We start from the raw sequence: 19,918 nt of genomic DNA on the forward strand, positions 1-19,918 counted from the left end.
ACACATGTAATTACATATCTATAGTCCAAATACATGTTTACATATAGAGGGATATGCTGTATAATTATGTTTGAGTATGGTGACTTTAACATGTTTTAGAATGGTGGTCATTTAGACAGAAATGCAAGCATGTAGGGAATTAATCGAGATATTTGGATAAACGGTGGTTTGGAATGCTCAGATCAGAGCGGGGGTTTGAGTCACGAGTAGCTTTAACAGAGCTCCCATTCTGTCTTTGTTTACACTCAAGGCCCGAGTGTGGGCGGACTCGGAGGGTTTGTCCACTTTCTGGCCCCGCCCACGGTGCAGGCTGACCCTTAACCCTCCGAGTTCGGGCATTTTCCTGACATTTCAGTTGCCGCCCTGTGCAGAGCGGTGGCCGAACCGTGTCCCTCCATTGTGCGTTGGTCACGGCCGAGAGGCGGAAGGGAAGCGCCTCCAGAGGCGGGGCAGCGTCGAAGGGGCACGGCGGCGGAGGAGGAGCCTCGACCGGAGGAGAGGCGCCTGCGAGGGAGGGGAGGAGCCGCAGCTGGAGGGGCGGGACGCGGGGTTTCAAGCTGAAGCCTGCATTGAGGCCCCGGATACCAAGAGCAGTGGCGCAGGGCTTAGCTGAAGGAGGATTTCCCTCCATAGCTCTCAGGTCGGGGTCGGCCCGGAACCGGGCCTCCATGTTTTCCAGCAGTCAGGAAGAGTCCTGTGAGCCGCACAAGGATCCGCTGCAGTACGGGCAGCTAGTGCTTTTGGGGTGAGTGAGGGCTCCTGGAGGCGGAGGAGAGAGTCTGAGGTTGTGGACACGTCCTGAGGTATTAAGCCCAGCGCCACGATACGCTGTTCCTGGGAAAACCCGAACTGTGAGCCTAAATGGTGTCCGTAAGTCCAGCCCAGGGAGTCGCAGTCACGGGACGTTCTGGTTTGGGAGTGTTAGTATGGGAGTTCCTGACCTGCGTCTTCGACTTTCGGATATTTAGCACGGGAGTCTTGGGGGAGGGGGAGCTGGGAGCTCTGTGGGTTGGGGCGGGCAGGAGGGAGACAGTGTTGGGCCTGAAGGAAATGGTTCTGTTGGGACGTCCTGAGCCACTAAGTTCGATATGAGCAGTCCGGGGAGATCCATAGTGACAGGCTTCAATGTTGGAAGAACCTGGGCTGGGATCTAAAAGGAAGGTCGAGAATGTATTTGGAAGTTCAGTCGTGAATTGCTTGGTAGTAGGAGGCCCTGTGTTGGGAGTTGTAGATCTAGGGGGCCCTGTATTAAGAGACTTCGTTTGGGAAGTTTTGGGTTGCAAGGGGCTACCCAGGAGAATTGGTGGGGATGGAAACATGGGATGGGCATGGTAGAGTCGGAGGCTCAGATTGGGGCGTTCAGGTTTAGGAGGCTTCAGTGTTACAATGACCTGCCTGGACTGGGAGATTCAACGTTGGGTGGTCCTGGTTTAGCAAACTCTTGTAGGGTTAATGACTCTGCTCCCAGAGTGGTATTGCCACCTGTACATGGATGTACCGAACAATATTAGATTTATTTTTGGAAGTCTATATAAAAGTAGACAAAGCCTCAGGTGGTGTCAGAGCCCTCACATCTGCATAGTTTAAAATACATTATATTATATAACATGGAGTCTGTGTGTGTGTATATATATATATATTTTGAAGCTCTGACTCGCCTCGTATTTGGAAGAAAAGAGAAAGCACTCACAGGAGCGGGTTCATAGTTTATTTCAAAAACCCACAGCGACCAGACGCGTTTCGGCGTTTTGTCTTTTTCGATGACACTTGCTCAAGAATATCAGAGGTCGAAATAAAGAGTTAAATAGTTTGCAAACCTCTAAAAACTGTTATTTTATAGACCGATACTTGCTCAGAAAACATAACCTGGAAGCATCAGCTATATACGTAGGGATATCCAGTATCGGGTTATTTCACAAGCAAGTGAGACTTAAGGGAAACTTTAACAAATTGAACAAATTGAAAGAGTTGAGGAGTCAAATTGACACGAAGAATGAGTTTCATATCTTGGGTGCATGCCCTTATAAGTAGTGGGCAGTGGAGGAGCTTTTCTTAAAAAATTTGATCAATAGTTGGTAGTTAATTTAAATTCTTACCATGCTGTAGTCCCTGGAGATGGCAGGTTTCTGCATGGGATATTTAGGTATAAAAACTTTTACGTTAAACAGGCAGTTACATAAACTGTTCTTGGCTCAGTTGGGAACCATAATAAAGATGAGGTGACTCGTTTGATACGGTCATATTTATGGGAATTTGAAATCAGCCTGGCTGCAGTATGTATGCAAGACCGTCTTTAATGGCGCACACGTTTTTTCCTGTTGAATAGAGCATTGCCTAAGTTGAGAGAGAACACTATAGTGTACTTAATTAAGTCCATGGTAGGAAGGGTTTTTCAGTTAGAGAATTAGGAGTTGGAGAAAGAAAAACGCCCCATGGCCAGATTCTGAAAATGGTATTCAAGTTTGATTTTCCTGTAATCTGACTCCTAACTAACAAATTAAGGAATTAGGGACAGAAAGCCCACCAATTAGAATACATTAATCCAGTTTCTATTAAGATGCTAATATTTATGAGATGGTGTATGATATTTTGGTATCTGTAAAAGCAACCGGTTTGGCTCAGACTGTTATCAAACTTGACTGGGAAGCTCATTCCTGAGAGATCGGTCTTGGGAGCATCTGGGTTAGCTTGGCCAGAGTGGGCGGTTCAGTGTTGGGACGACCTGTCTTCACAAGGTTAGTGTTGGGCTAGTCCGACTTTGGAGGGTCGGTTTTGGAGTGGCTAGCTTCACTGGTTCTGACCTGGCAGACTCAGTTTTGGGGTTAGGCCTAGTTTGGCAGGTTCGGTGATTGAGTTGGGTCAAGCAGGATTAGTGGTGGAGCTGGGCATGACCATGCAGGCTCAGTGTTGGGTGTGACAAATGCAAAAAGAACAATTGATGGAGAGAATGTTGAACAATGTCAAACATTAACCTCAGTTCAGAGATCTGTGCCTAAACACATCGTTTTTCTCCATTCCATTCCAGTTTAACCCCTTGGCCGTGGCGGTAATTCCGCCACGGCGCTGGAGGGGGCCGCGCGGCGCCGCCATGCTCGTGACGAAACCACTCCATCACGAGCCACGGGTGCGCTGTGCTTGTGACGGAGTGGTTCCGTCACGGTCCCGCCCGCTCAATAAAACCACCGCGCAGGCGCGGAATCGCGGCAGCATGGGTGGGGTGTGCGGGCGCCGTGACAGAACCACTCCGTCACCAGCACAGCGCGCCCGTGGCTCGTGACGGAGTGGTTCTGTCATGAGCGCTCAAGGGGTTAAACCCAGCCATATGCAAATCAGTCTTGACCCTGTTCCCTGTGGGAACAGTCCAGCCGGAACTGCCAGGCCAAGTCCTCCCTGGACCGGAAATAAGCATCCAGGGACCGGTTTCAGGGTATCACCCCTCATCAGTCACGCTAGCTTTACTCCAATGGCTTGGTGAGCAGTATTGGAGTGGCCGGCATCACTGGTTCTGACCTGGCAGACTCCGTTTTGGTGTTAGGCCTAGCTTGGCAGGTTTGGTGGTTGAGTTGGGTCAGGCAGGCTTAGTGGTGGAGGTGGAGATGGCCCTGGCCTTGCAGGCTCAGTGTTTGTGGTGGGCCTTGTATTCTCAGAGTTAGGGTGGGCCTGGCGGATTTGGGGATGGAAGGTTATTATCGGTAGAACTTGGGCTGGTTACTCTATTTCAGTGCTCATAGAACTGTTGCTGGTCGTTGGTCCTGTGCCCAGATGATTGGGGTTAAGTGGTGCTGTGCGGCTAGACTTAGAGCAAGGGGTTTTGGTGCTACCATGCTGGGATGCTTGGTGTCAAAAATAGCTATGCTGTGATGCTTGGTGTGAGGGGATCCATTTAAATCTTGGTCTGGAAGGTTCAGTATTTGGAGGTCATTGCCTCGGAGATCTTGGCTGGGAGGCTTAATGTTAGGACTGGAGCAAGGGTTGAGCTGTACGACTGCAAGTCCTCACGAGGGGAGGAGTTTAGTACAGGGCTGTTCTTGGGCAGAGAGTTTCAGTGTTAGGATTTGCTCAGTTAGGTGGGGGTTGTGGAGTGAGATGTCACGAGGCCCTGCACTGGGATACACAGATGTTTGAAAGATCCAGTAAGTTTATGTTTTGAGTAACCTGTTAGGGTTATAAGAAGTACCTGACCACTATGGTACTGTACTGTCTGGAGGTGAAGGCCAAACCTTGTTTATTGTCATTGAGCTCATCTATAGGTTTGAGTACTATAATATGCTAAGATCTAGAGGAAGATTATTTTAGCATTGCTTGGGTGCTTTAAAATTAACAAAATCATTTTACATAGCCCTTCCTACTGCACTCATGCCTCTTAAATGCTGTAAGTAACAAATGTTACTATGACTGAGTTTATCGTACCCCGTTTACCAACCCCGGAAAAATGGAAGTCTGAGTGTGTCTTGTTGATTTTAGAACTAGTGACTTCCAGATCACCATGTTTGTCAGCGACAAGCTGTATGGTCACTGGGCCATCCTGCTTGGCTACAAATATACCTGAGCGAGTCTAGCGCTGGGAGGTCATGGTCTGGTCATGGCAATGTTCTGGGCTGCTCATTGAGGTACTCAGTTGGAAAGCAGTGTTGAAAGTTCCTGGGCTTGGGGTAGGATATATGTCTTCCATGGTGGGAGAAGAGTCCTCATTTTGTGGTGACTGGTGAATCCATGACATGGTGGTGTTGGCTGAGTACAAAAGGTCTCAAGCAAATGGTGTTGCGAGCTGCAAAAGCCAAAGGGAAGATTCTGGCCGTGTAAATCTTCAAGATTAGATGGATCCATAACGGTAGGGCCCCCAAGGTAACTTGTAGATACCTTTGGGGCTTTAAAGTAATGCCACGTGAAAGCAGGAATGAGTTTGAATGTTAGCAGCAATATGACTGCCTTTTGAAGAGGCACGTGGAGTACTGCAGCTTTCTTTGTGATTGTAGCTGAGAAGTTTGGGAATAAACTGTTACAAACAAGCTTGCGCTTCTTCAATTTACCAAAACTCAAAGATTCTTATCCTCTTTCATGGACCTCAAATTGCCCACCACCAAATGTGGTCATAAATAACTCCAGGGACATATGAAAAAAGCATTTAGAAAATTAACATGACCTATGAATGTATGGTATTATCAATGTGATTATTAAAGATATTTGTTATAGCCACAGGGGCAGTGGAGAATTTTCCTGAAATTACATTATAAGCGATTTGAGAGAATTGGTTATAATTGTTAAGGGTGTGCTTATAGGCTTTAAGGAAAATCTGAGTACTTGAGTTTTTGTCTTTATGTTTAAACAATTGGTGTTCAATTGTTCGAATTTAGATAATCAGTTCTAGTATTTGTGCTCGACAGGAAAAGGCTTGGTTGAATGAAGTAGACTTTTGTCGTTACTGATATTTGGAGGAGTAGATGACGTTTGCCTCTATCTTATTTCAGACCTCCGATGTTGTGCAGTATGTATTTCTGATAAATGAGGAGGCCCAGTCGAAGGGCGTTTTGGGTGGTATAGACCACTTTGAAGTAGATCTTGGCTTTCAGGAGGAACAAATGCAGGTCCTTCATTCAGAAGTGGGGGATATGGACTGATTTACTTAGACCTTATGTTAGATGTGCTTCGTGATGGAAAATGAGTTACGGGGGGGGGTGGAGAGGGGGGGGCGATCTGGGGTGGATTTGGAGAGTATGGGTAGTATGGCTGCCATGTAGTGTGATATTTTTTCAGGAGAAGTAGTTGGAGTAAGGCTGGTTTAGATAATGTGGAGATGTGCGTGTATGTCTACTTAAGATTTATTGTTTCTTTTGATGTTGTTCTCATCAGTCCCCCACAGTTATTGCGTACTTACCTCTGTTCTATTTAAGACTGTCAGTATTCTGTTTTTTACAAATAAAATTTTCAGACACTCTCCTCCAGTCACAGATCTTTTTTTTTTTTTTTTGCAGAGTTTTATATAGCGCGAACTAGACCCGAACCGAATCAGGTATCCGAGCGCTTTACATAGCACCAGTTACGTTACATGAGGACGGACACACATTCATTTTAGGCACGGGGAGATTAAGTGATTTGCCCAGAATCACAGGAGGTTTTGGCGTCGTTACCGAGACTCGAACCCAGGTCCGAGGTCAAGCGCCCTAGCCGTTAGGCCAACTCCTTAATCCATCATCGTTTTTTACTCACTTCGCCACCCTGGTTCAGACACAGCCATATGCAAATCAGTCTTGACGCTGTTTCTCATGGGAACAGTCCAGCCCGAACTGCCAAGCCTGGTCTTCCTGGGACCAGAATCAAGCATCTTGAGACCGGTTTTGAGGTAACACCGCTCATCAGCCAGGCTAGCTTGAATCCAGTGGCAAAGTGAGCAAGGGACCCACGTCTGGGTATACCCTGTCAACTTAGGGCAAACAAAGCAAACACAAGGAGAGGATGGACGGAGCGCTGAAACTATTCAGACACTCGCCCCCCCCCCCAGTCACAGATCTGGGTTGAATTCATTATCGTTCTTTAGCTCACTTCGCCACCCCAGTTCAGACCCAGCCATATGCAAATCAGTCTTGACAGGGGTGTGGAATTTCTTAAAATATCTACTTGTCCATGGGCAAGGTTGCTTTATGAATCTACTTGTCCTGTAACAAAATCCACTTGTCCCTCTGGTGCCTTGTAGTGCCAGCAAACATTATGACACCAATCTCATTATGTTGGAGCTCTTATATATCCTCTCTGATTATGCAGGGCTCATATTATAGTCATGTTTGAATACTAGCAATCCCTATATGTTACCACGTTTCGGCAGATCTACATACTGGGACTGAAGGTAATGTCACGCAATAGATCCAAGGTTGGATTACTCTTTTGAGTCTGTGCAAACCTACTAACTTGCATATTTTAAGGGTTTTCAACAACTCTTCTCTAATATTTTCCCATACTGAGAAATGTTGGAAATTTACTCCAGACATTGGCAGAGGTAAACCTTCTTCCAGAGTTGGGAAAAAGTGTTTGGAGGGAAAATGAACTTGCAAACACTCTGGTTTTCGCATTAGCAAATCTATACATGCATATTTGCTCATGCTAAAATGTAGTTCACAAATATTTTCTAGGAGTACAATTTCTTGCCCTACTTCTGTAAATTCTTGTGAATTCACGAAAGACATAGCTGCACTTATTGCAAGGGTGCACTTTTGAGACTTTCTTTAATAATTGGGCCCCTAATTTGGTCTGGCGTTAACCATGACTGTTTGTGTTTATTAAAATTCTCTCTCTCTGTATTGGCTGGCTTCACTGTGGTGACAGCATTCTGTCTTTTACAAGGAGCATATCGGTACTCAGAGTAGTTTTGTTCAGTGCTAATACTAATGTGGCAGTGTGTGCTTTTTTTGAGAACAAAAACTATATTTTGCTTTTGCCAATGTTTGTTATAATGGTGAGGGCCTGGTAGCTCTCACATCAACAAGGTTTTACAAAAACCATGCCAAAACAAGTCACGCATTGCCAAAACTAAAAGGCCGACCACCAATTTCAGACCTACTGGCTTTGCCAATGCTTGTTTGATTTTGTTTCCCATAACCTTATTGAAACTGGTTACACTGATTTTGCAATGCGAATATTTTTGAGAAATTCTAGCATGCATGAACATATTTTTCTAAATGATTCTGCTAAGAAAGGGTACCTGAAACTTTCCAGTAGTTTAGCTAAATGTTTTTTCCCTACTTTCATTTGTTTAGGAACATTTTATATTGAAAGCAAAGAATCATTAATTTTGCATTCAAGCTTTTGCTAATATGCGCATCTAATCAGAGTATTCTGGGAGCATTATGCATAGCCTCATATTGCTAAACTTTGAAACCGTGTGTACACATTTTTATACTAGAACCACTGTCAGTAGTGCAGTCAGAACTTACATTTACTTAGAGCGCTTACCCTAATAATAAAGGCTTTCAATGAATGAACCATAAATACAAGTTTGAACAACATTAACATATGCACACAAACATTAACTTAACTGCAGGCAGTGCCATTCCCTGACCCTTAATGTGGTACTGCAAACTGGCAGCCAAAGGGTTTGTGCTGCAAGGGGTTGGGCCTACTGGTCCCAAGGACAAAATACACATTAAAACTTGTTGCCCTTGACCCCAAACAATAAGTCCTGGGCGTCGGGCTATAGGAATTCCACATCCCTGCTTGACCCTGTGCCTCATTGGAACAGTCCAACCAGGCTAGCTTGAATCCAGTGGCAAAGTGAGCCAGGGACCCACATGTGGGCATTCCCTTCCAACTTAGGGCGCACAAAGCAAACACATGCCCCATAGGTATTCTCTGATTTTGAAGGCACAGTGAAACTAGGTTAATTTCTGAACTTCAGTGCACAATATAAATGCAAAAAGTATGTAAAAACAACATCCATGGACTCCTTTTCCCCCCCATAACTATTGAAGGCAACGCTTTCACAAGTATCATAGCAATCCAAGCTTTTGCTTGGGATTCTCGTTTCTTTCCCTCGCCACATTTTTGTGGCTCCACATAGTCATCAGACTACATGTATTGTATGAATATGCTTAAGCTGTAAGTGAATTTATGGGTACATTTTCTTCATCCGACCAAAATGTTGTGGTTCTTATCTGCACTGGCAACGACAGTGTTGGCACAAGACTGGGGTATGAGCTGAAAATAGACTAAGGCGGTCCTATAAATCATGGCGTGTGGTCCGCCTGAACTGTCAGGCTGACCCCCATGCACGTTGTGGCTGGAGTCTGCCATATTTAAATATCACGGCTACAGTGGCAGCCCATTTTCTATCAAAAAGCGCTGAAACCGACTCGTTGGTAAGCTTTTTGGCAGAAAAGAATTCCAAATGCACTGCCATGTTGTGGTTTCCCTCTCTTCATTATTTTTGTTTTTCAGCAGTAGTACCCTAAAGTGGACACATTATTATTATTATTATTATTATTATTATTATTATTAATAATATCATCATTATTAATATATCTTTTTTTTTATGAAACTTTGTTGGGTTTCAATGACAATGTAATGTAAAGGATTATGCCATGTTACATCGCACAAGTTCTATAAACAGACATATAGATATACACTTAGAATACAGTCATAAATGTACACATACGGGTCATACCTGTGTAGCGAGATTTGTTCAGAAGGCAGCTGGCTCCTGGTGGGGTTTACTTCTGATCTTGACCTTTCCTGACTTGGAAGGAACTTGCAATAAAGGATCCTAACTTACACAGTGGACTGTGCATCATTCATTTACCACAAAAACCTCATGGGAGAATCTACATTTCATAGGACCGCACCAGAAAAAGAAAAAAACACAGTTATTCCTGAAAACAGTCTGCCGTATATCTCTGGACTCCATAAACTAGTAACTAAACACCTGCTCTCGTGCCCATTTCCTCCTGCCAGTACATCTGAAGTGCCGGGTAAATAGTCTGTAGCAGTCTGTGGTGCACCCATTCATAAACAAGGGTATCCTCTGCTCTCACCCCAATGATGTAAGGGCACAAGGATTATGTCACTGGGATACCAACTCCAGGGTTGGCTGCCACATACGGTTCCCTTAAGTCTAATAACATGACTGACCAGGCTCGCAAGTCCTCCAGTTTATCATCTCTACGAACATGCTTCATTCACACTTTTTCTGCAACTGCCCATTCATACACATCTCATAGCTGCGCTGTATATGTGGGCGTCGTCGTGCTAAGCTACTTAATTGCTATGCGTCATTTCACCAACCCAGGCCAAGGAGAATACATTTTCTGCCAAGTTTTCTTTGTGGGAGAGTGGATCAAGCCCAACAACACCTGACTGATCTCAAACGGTAAAGTGGATACAGGGCACCACTGTTGCTTAGTGGTCGTTTAATGTATTGCAGCTTTATTTGTACTCGTGTTGATCAGTTTTTGATTGGGCGCTTCACTACACCATGCATGGAAGCAATTTATTTTGACAGTTATGAGGCCTTTCCAAATATTGTTCTTTGGTTGCCTTCTTATGAATCGGAGGAGGAAAGCAAATATTGCCATATTTTGCTTGTGATCTCTTCAACTTTATGTCCACCCTAATATATGCAGCTTCTTCCCATTAACTACCCCGACATATATCCATGCACGATTTATGCACAAAACCCTTTAATGGTAGTTATTGGCATTCATTCAGCCAGTTCCTCAAGAAGGGACTCAGTGACTGTAAAATATGCTACTCCTTGCTTGCTTGTTGGATGAACTACTTGCCTCATGAACCATTCCCAAGCCAGTTTCAGCCAGTGGGCACAGCAGCCTTCACGCCCAGGCAACCAACCAGGGAACCTCACTAGCCTGGAATCCTAAAGGTACATGAATGAGCTTTGCTAGCTGGAGCTCCTTCAGGCCCTGATTGCTACCATCTCAAAACCTTTAGCTAGATGTCGTATGTGCTGCAGTCCTATCACTGATCTAGGAGGCCAAAACTAACACTGAATTTGGAACTACATTCGAAAGATCAGAGACTTTGTGGAAATGGAACAAAAAAGACATTGCCCTGTTTTAGTTTTTGGGCTGTTGGAATAATTAAAACAACTTTAGGGCATACTTTGGTCATCATTTTCAACAAATATGAATATTTGTGAATGATGACAACTAGGAAGTCGTACATTTGTTTGCTCCAGAGATGCTTGCCTAGCACTAGGAGACTGTAAAGTAAATAATTGCTTTGATAACCTGTGGTTTTAGACTTCACAGTCCAGTTAGGTCTTGAATGCTGCACTTACTTTTGGAGTGGTTGACGGTCTGCCTGAATGCCTAGAAGCCTGTCTACCTTGTGAGAGTGGGAAGGAGTTTGTCTGACCTGACTGAGGGGAGACTGTTTAGGAGAAGTCTAGCGCGTCCCCACAACTACAAGACATCCAAAAGAAGTAGATTACTGAGTGTGTGCTAGGAACAACCCGTGATGTAGATCGCTCTGGGTCTCTTGAACCAGGTTAATCGATGGAACCGCTGTGTGCAAGCTCCTGTTTAGCCACAGCGGGCTGCATATGCCACAGGATGAAATCTGCCAAAATGATGGCTGAGTTGAGGACCCAGACAGGCTTTGTTCCTCAAACAGAACTGCTACAACCCGGGCCACATCTGTGCTCCTTGCACTTGCAAAACTGCACCAAAGTCCCAGGGACCAGAAGGCCTCTTTTTATAGTCACTTGATTAGTTGCTCTCTAGGAAGTTATCTTTAGACAGTACATTGCAGGACAAAGAAAGGCAGCATGATTTTGTTTTTTAGATGGATCATGTGGCCAGATCATGTTGTGCTTATGCTTTTAGGTACTGCTTCTTTGCTGTGAGCATTTAGATCCTACTAAAGAAAATATATGCATCTTCCTCAAGATTAATCAAATGCCCAAAATTGAAATTAGTTGTGATATGGTGGTGTTGGGAACTTGTTATGTAGAGGTTAAACTGTACATTCCAGTAAGAAAGACACTGATCCAATAGGGCAATCTGTGGTCAGTTTGTCGCATTATCAATAAAATGATGGTAAATGATTGGGAATTCAATTTATTTAATTGCAGTGATCCACTGTAGCTGTGGTGTCAAGCTAGAAACCAGCACAGAGACAGCAGACTTTCCACCCTCCCAAGACCTCTGAAACAACCTCAGCACCTTCTTCCACTGCAAGATTAAGGAGATCTACGTCCGCTTCAGCCTTGATACCCAAGACCCTGGCACCGCACCTGCAACCACACACCCACAACACCAGACCCCAACAGACAATGCTCAGCTATACTCCCCTCACTGCTGAGGACACCCTCAAGTTCATGAAGAATATTCACTCCGGAGCACCCTCGGAACCCTGCCCTCACAATAACTTCAACACCGTACTCTGCCGCACCATCAACTGCTCCATCAACTCCGCAATCTTACTTCCTCTCCCCCTAACCTCCTTCCCTGCCCCTACTGTTAACTATACCATCTAGCCTTAAGCATGGGCTCCCACTGATCTCCTCCTTTTCCCCTATTCCTCTAACCTTCACTCTCCTTATCCACCAACTTTATATTCGCTCTTACACCACCACACACCCACCCTAACTAATCTCGTATTTGTCTGCTCTCCCTATTATTGGTTCATATTGCAATGTTTAACCAAATGTATTGATTACTGTACTTCCTTGCACTCCTGTAAAGCGCTCTGATACCCCTGGGTCTAGCCAGCGCTATATAAAACCTTTAAAATAAAATAAAAAACCTTCCCGGAAGACTGGAAACACGCAGAGATGAACCCCTTGCTGAAGAAACCCTTTGCTGACCCAACGGACCTAAAGAACTTCAGACCCATCTCCCTGCTCCCCTTCCCAGCCAAGGTAATCGAGAAGGCCATCAATGCCCAACTTTCCGAGTTCATTGAAGCGAACCACTTCCTGTACCTCTCCCAATCCAGCTTCTGAAGCAACCACAGCACAGAGACTGCCATCCTCGCCGCCACAAACGACATCCGCACCCTCCTCGTCTGAGGCGAAACTGCAGCCCTCATCCTCCTGGAGCTCTGGACTGCCTTTGACAGTCTCCCACCGCACCATATGCACAAGACTCCATGGCGCCGGCATCCGCAATAAAGCCCTAGAATTGATCTGCTCCTTCCTCACTAGCTGAACACAGTCAGACCACCTCCGTTCCACTCTGAACCCACAGAGATCTGCTGCGGAGTGCCTCAGGGCTCCTCCCTGAACCCCACTCTCTTCAACATCTATATGGGCTCAATCGCAGCTATCGTCCGGAACCATGAAGTCAACATAGTCTCCTATGCCGACGATGCCCAGATGATCCTCTACCTCACCAGCGAACTCACAGTGGCCAAGAACAACTTCCACGACGGGACAAAGGCTGTTTGCTTACCTGGATGAAGGACAGCTGCCTCAAGCTCACCTACGAGAACATTGAAGTCTTCCTCCTGGGCTCCACCCCCTCCGCCTGGAATGACTCATGGTGTCCCGCAGATCTTGGACCCCCCCACACCAGCAGACCAAGCACAAAATCTTGGAATCATCATTGACTCCGCTCTTGAACCGATAGATTAACGCAGTCTCATCATCCTGCTTCCACACGCTACGCTTCCCCGAAAGATCTTCAAATGGATCCCCACATAGTCCTGAAAGACGGTCACCCATGCACTACTCAGCAGCAGACTTGACCACGGCAACGCACTCTACGCCGTCATCACCCAGAAACTCCTCAAGAAACTTCAGAACGCCTCCGCCGGACTCATCCTCAATAAACCCAATCCGTCTGGTGTTGGCTGCTAGCGTTTTGGATATGTCGGTGCATGTTTTTCAATTTTTGGTTTATAAAACGTAGGATCTGCGGGGCACTCCCCAATATTTACAAATCTAGCTAAAAAATTGAGGGGGGAAGCAGAAATATAAGTATATATTTACTAAAATCAAAAGCTCTTGGCTAACCCCAGACCAAAAAATTACCAATTGTTCCAGACAGTCCATGGGACGTCTAATAACCTTTGAGTGTACCCTTCTGCGTTTCTGTCCATTCTATTTTGGCAGAAAATCACTCTCTTTTACAGACTTACCAATAAAATTGGAGAGCTAGCTGAATTGATGCACAAGACTCTGGACTGAATAAGTACGTCTCCCAACATGGCTTTGCTTTACTTAGGCAGCTATCGATAGTATAAGTAAGCTTCCTGCCATTCATGCTCATCTACCAGTTTAACAAACCCTGTTGTGTAGCAGCACACGATGCCCTTTTTGCCCTGCTTTAGTCCTACAATCGCATGCCTGACTTATATAATCTCCGAGTCATTTTATGACTCTTCAGCCTATATCATGGTTTCTTATAATGGGAGTTTGAGAGCCTTGTCATGAGGATTCGGGGTGCAAATTAAAGCCATGATATAGCTTGAAGATCCGTAATATGAAGTGGAGATGATATAATTATTTGGAAATGGCAGTTATTTTGCGCTGAAATAGCATCTTAACCGCATGCGCGCTAGCGGTTTTCCCGCTGCGCGCTGCGATTCGCAAAAACCCTCGTTATGTGACAAGGTCAGCTCGTCACCAGCGCAGGTAACGCCCATGACGAGCTGACCTTGTCACGAGCGCAGAAGGGGTTAATACGTGACTACTATGACCGCAATTCTTCGAGGATAAAAGACACATCTACACAATCTATCATGCTTTAATTATGGGGCCTACTTTGAAGTGTCTTATTTGTTTCTTCTATTTCCTCACTTGGGCCCTGAAGAAGCGGTTGGTGGGCCGCGAAACATGTGTTGGCTGTGACTGTATCAGAGTATCAAGAACTATTAATGCGACCTGCACTTTGTTTGAAATGTGCCTAAAAAGTTAGCTTTGCAAAGACATTTTGGATGAAATTACTTGCATAACAAGTAAAGTTTTTTTTTTAAAGAGGATAGTAAAAGAATAAGCAAAAAGAGTGAAGGTGTATGGGTTAGGTAATATGTAGCTAGTTAATAATGGTTACCCGCTGATGTGTATGTATGTTTCTTTGCAATATATATGTTTATTGGGATACTGATATAGAGGGTAGTAGCCTATCATAGGGCCGTTCACAACTGTATGCCTTAATATGATCAAACTGCTGTTATGACAAGTGAGTTTCCCATGACCATTTCTTACATATTCTTTGTGGATATTACAAACCCCTTCAGTCTAGGGATTGGCAAAGACCCATCCCTGATCCTGATGTTTTTCGTGCCTTGATCCTCCTTGCACATAAAGGAGGAAGTTTCCCCCTCAGTGGTGCAGCAGAAAGCTGATGTGCAATGAACAGTAGTAACGGGAAAACATCCTTTACAACGAAACTTTTACAACGCAGGTTTTACAACGAAAACCATTACAACTCATTGCACTGGGGGGCGCTCTAGGATAGGGAATAGATTTAATTTACTATCCAACACCTTCCCTACTATCCACGGGGACTGGAGTTGGAATAGTAAATTAAACTATTCACTATCCAGTACCCCAAAGCGCTATGCGTTGTTACAGCATGCGTTGTAAAAACTGCGTTGTAACAGCATGCGTTGTAATGTCATACATCCGCAGTAACGGGTTGGCTGCAAGTGTATTGCCTTGAGTTCTACTGAATTGCTACACTTCCAGACAACTTTACACAGCCAATGTCACCCCCAGGCTTCAATACACCAAGGCTGTCTACAAATCGAATTCTAGCACAGAGTAAATGCATGTGCCATGTAAACCTGATTACTGTACGACAAGAATAAAATGCCTATCACATCTAATGTAAGTTCTTTAAATTTGCAAACTTTTTTTGCGACTTGCTTTTCTTATGCCTTCCCTATATTTGTTGCACATGGCTTAGGGTTGGCATCTGAACCCTGATGAAAGTTTTTAATGTACTTGTATGTTTTTTGCCTACTGTAGCTTAATTTACACCCCCACCCTCGAGCCATTGTAACTTGTAATTGCTGCACAACTATTACATGATAACATATAAGGGGGCCACTAGAATTATGCAGCACCAAAGGACCATTTGCACCTCCGGGTGACTGAATTATGCAGCAGAAGGCTGCAAATTATGCAGCGTAATGCAACACTTTTTTGATAGTATTACTTCATTATTTTTGGTCAAAGATTTCACCTTATTAGTACCAGTTTAACAACCAAATACAGCAATAGGCAACTGAACGGGGACAAGTCAACTTTTACGAAGGGCCTTCCTCTGCACAGGAACATGTCACCATGTTTTTAGTAACTTGTCATCTGTTTGCGCTAGAAACATCATTTTTGTTCAAACCTGCCGACTATGCAGCAAATATAGGATCATGCAGCCAGTCCATAATTATTTGGAAAACGCTGCAGAATCGCCTAAGTCCAGTGGCCCTGAATAGAGGGATGGGCAGTGCTTAAAGCATGGCCTACTCCCACTCGGCTTTGGTTACCTGATGTGATCCAAAACAATGGCTGGCAGTACTGTTTGCTCATCACCCAAACCAGCATATCCTGTCCTCCTGGCATTTATCGTTCATTGTGTGCCAAACAGTATCCGTGTACCTCTTGACCACCTGTGCCAGCTGCACACCCGTCTGCAGTTGTTTTGCATGTATGATTTGACCGTCTTCCTTATTGCTGTACATATGTGTCTAGTAATCCTACAAGGTGATGACGCTGCCCGGCTTAGGAGTGATTGCTTTCGAGACCTAATCGGAGATTCATGTGGCCTAGTTTTTTTGCAGTGGCTGAATGAGATTCGAAACTGCATGGAGATCTGCATTGTCTACTACTAACTCTCCTTTCACCGCCCACAACCCCCCCCCCCCACTCTCACATGACACAGTAAGAGAAAGATAACACAGAAAACAAATGAAATTAATACTGCCATTTCCTCCAAGAGACCTGGTCCTGAACAGCAGAACATTAACCTAGATTTAAAAGGCCCCCTACTAAAAGTACTTTAAGGACGTTTACCTGTAAAGTCCTGCTACATTTTATGGTACAATACTCGGTAAAGCTATAATAAACAATCTCAGTTCTTCGGTCGGGTGGCGAGCTTCTGATCCTCTTATTTAAGCAAAAAACGTTCAGATTTCATGTCTGGCCCTGATTGGATCAACGTGACGTTGGCATTGAGGCATCTGTAGTTTGAAAGAAGTGTATGCTACACGGGTCTTATGTAATTACAAGAGGATCGCAACCCTCGCAAAGTGTTTGCTTATGTGACTGTTAAATAACTATCCGTTTTCTACCTTTAAGCTGCTCAATTTTAACAAAAATACCCTTTTCTCACTAATTTTATTTTCTTTCTTTTGTGTAAGGTACAATGGTTCTCTACCAAATGGAGACAGAGGTCGCCGAAAAAGCAGATTTACTCTATATAAACGACTGAAGGCGAACGGCGTGAAACCTAGTACAGTGCATCTAATATCAACACCTCAGGCATCCAAAGTATGTCATGTTGTTCCTCTTCTTTTTTTTAAATTGATTGTGTTTATAAACAAAGCAAAAAAGAAAATGGCACGAACTGGAAGGGAATATTCCAGTGGTTGTGATGTTAATGAAGTATCTTTCATTGGAATACTTTTCCACAGGTTGTTAGCTGGAACTGAAGGTTTATAAAGGTCTTCGGGGCTCAAATACTGCCAAGTACCTTCTTTGTTGCGTTTGAGTTTATTTAAACATTTTATTTAGCCTTTTTATTAAACAGTACGGGGGTAAATTAAATGAAACTCCAGATAGTAAGCAGAGGGATGAGGCAGTGAGTACTTGGGCAAAGGAAGAGCAGCATGTAGGAAACTAACTGGGAGTTAATTAAATGCACGGTTGTGTGTTGGCGCTTGATCGCGAACCGATTGTCGCTGCGAAACTCTATGTGATCGTTTCTGCTTTCAAGGAGTCAAGGGAGACGGGAGACAAGTGATGTGCACGCGCAACCTTGCGAACTGGGATCAGGTCGCGCGTGCACTTCCTATCTCCCATGGCTCCTTGGAAGCGCACACACACACACACACACACACACACACGCACACACACACGCACACACACACACATACAGACCCCCCCGCCGCCGCGCATACACACACACACACACGCACACACACATAGAGAACCCCCCCGCTGCCGCGCATACACACACACACACACACACACACACACACACACACACACACACACACACACATAGAGAACCCCCCCTGCCGCCGCCGCCCTGCAACTAAGCACCACTCACCGGCACTCTGGACTTTTGCAGCGTCCGCGGGGCTCTCCCTCTGGCATGGGAGCCCCGCGTTACCAGCCGAGTCATTCTGTACCTCTCGCCCCTGGCTACGAGCGTGGAGCAGGTCGCCGGTCCCGGGGGGCCTGCTCACTCTTCACCGGTGCCTGCTGTGTGTCTTAGCCCAGCTGGGGTCCCACTATTCCATGCTAATGGTGGCAGGTCATAGGATTCTTTAGAGGAAGTCATGAAAGCTGAAATCCACTGAGAGAAATTTAATCCAGAAGTAGCCATTCACAGGCCTAAAGTTGTTTGGGCCCAAACTGGATTAAATGTTGCAAAAGGCGGCAGAGGCGAAAAAAAAATCCCCAACCCCTTCATGTTAGCCTCAGAAAGAAATATTTTCTTTTTAAATGACTACCCGAAAATATTCTGGAAAGTTGTTCCTTTTGTGGCTGGACCCAGGGGCCACGTTTAAAAATAAAATCCGACCTAACATCTCTAATGTCCAAGACCAACCCCAGAAACGACTATCTGGAAGTTGGGTCAAGGTTAAAGCTCTTTGTTCATCAATGGCAAACTTGGATCACGGTTCTCATGGTACTTAACATAATAATGAACGGGTATTCGATTTCTTTTTCACAAACTCCACATCATCATTGGTAGATGTTCCCCATTACCACAGAAAGATCATAAAATGCTCATGGTGGGTCAAGTAGAAAAAAGAGCAGTTATCCCAGCATCACTAACAACTATTCTTATTTCCCAAGCCAAAGGAAGACTGAGACTGGTTTTGAATCGAAAACTGCTAAACAAATCTGTTTGGTGAAAAAGTCAGGATGATTTCTCTTCAAATGATCATCCCTCTAATTGCACAGAACGGTTATCTAATGACGTTGGACCTTCAGGATACCTGTTGTTGAAACCTGAGTCGGGTCGGGGACAATCGATATTTGCCCGGCGGTATTGCCTCTGTGACCCTCTAGTTATTTAATCAATGAAGAGGCAGGCGCTGGAGACTGGAAAGCAGGAAACAAGGTTTTTTTATTCTCTCCGGAGGAGAACACAGCAAAACGGACAGAAGGTATCGTTCTGAGGTGCTCTAACTTACGTTTTGGGGCCTGGCCCCTTATATACAGTGTTTGTGGTTTTTATTACAGTTTACATACATATGATAAAGCTTTGATGTACGAAAAGACATTCCCGGAATCCCCCTTCGGGCCCGTTCCCACACATATCTACAGTAGAAATCCCCACCCTGGTCACAGCAGGTGATGACTATCGCGCAGCTGGATATTCCGCCAATTCATGGAATGCGGGGTTCGATCGGATCTCATGGGGTGGGGGCTTTGATCAACTCGGGGGTCCTTTGAGGAGGGAAGCTTTCTATTGTACGGGGAGGGGCAAGGGATAGTATCGGCAGAGCTGGGTGTCGGCCTGGGAACGGGGAAGACAAACGGGCACACGGGGAAAAGGGGGTTTGCATCTAAGGGCCGGGGATCATGAAAGGGAAGAAGGGAGGTGTCGCGCTGGGAACAGGATGAGGGCCTGGGGCAGAGCAGCGCCGAAGAGGGGTTTATGATTCAAGGCAGGTGCAAGCAGGGGGGGGTGGTCAGCGTGCAGGCTTAGTGAAGGCGAAGGGCTATGTCAGGGGCCAGCGGCATGCAAAAGGGTTCGTTCTGATCGGGGCATCTTAAAATGGCGGGTGCGCACGACAAAAGTGTGGCATCAGGGGAAGAGGCAAGATGGCGCAGATAATGTTCACCAAAACGTACTAATTTTCAACAGTCCTCCCTTTAACATATTCAAGACATCTTGCTGGTTCATTTTCTACTTGGTTCTATTGCGGTGGGCATGAGAAAGAAAACGGTAGGAACCCTAGATGAAAGAGTTGTAAACAATACATTTTGAGATTTCTAGTTTTTAGGAGGTGGACCTATTGGATAAACTTTGATAAACTTGTTCAGCAGGAAAGTCATAGGAATGTAATACAAAAAACGGTTCTGTAGCGAGAGCAGCAAGTACATTTCATAACGTGAACTGGCAGGTTATTACATATCTCAGATTCGGATTGGAGCAGGATCAATACAATGGCGGCTGGGAGAGAAATGAGGCATAGCAGAAACGGTGATTGAGGATGTCAAATGTTCGAAGTTAACGAGTTCTCATTATTCTTTGTGGTCTTCCGTTGGCGCTGTGGAGCACCGGCGATG

General features: G+C 45.1%; 1 protein-coding gene across 1 annotated transcript in view; it reads left to right on the forward strand.

Moving 5' to 3' along the window:
- Positions 1-367: 367 nt before the first annotated feature.
- PELI2 (pellino E3 ubiquitin protein ligase family member 2) overlaps positions 368-19,918 on the forward strand; it is a 294,907-nt gene continuing 275,356 nt past the window's right edge. Inside the window, exons 1-2 of the mRNA XM_078660363.1 lie at positions 368-745; positions 16,810-16,939. Coding sequence (XP_078516489.1) covers positions 669-745; positions 16,810-16,939 — 207 coding nt within the window. The 5' untranslated portion in view covers positions 368-668. The remainder of the gene's footprint in view (positions 746-16,809; positions 16,940-19,918) is intronic.

The sequence above is a fragment of the Lissotriton helveticus genome, chromosome 9 (assembly GCF_964261635.1).
Source record: "Lissotriton helveticus chromosome 9, aLisHel1.1, whole genome shotgun sequence".
Taxonomy (NCBI): Eukaryota; Metazoa; Chordata; class Amphibia; order Caudata; family Salamandridae; genus Lissotriton; species Lissotriton helveticus.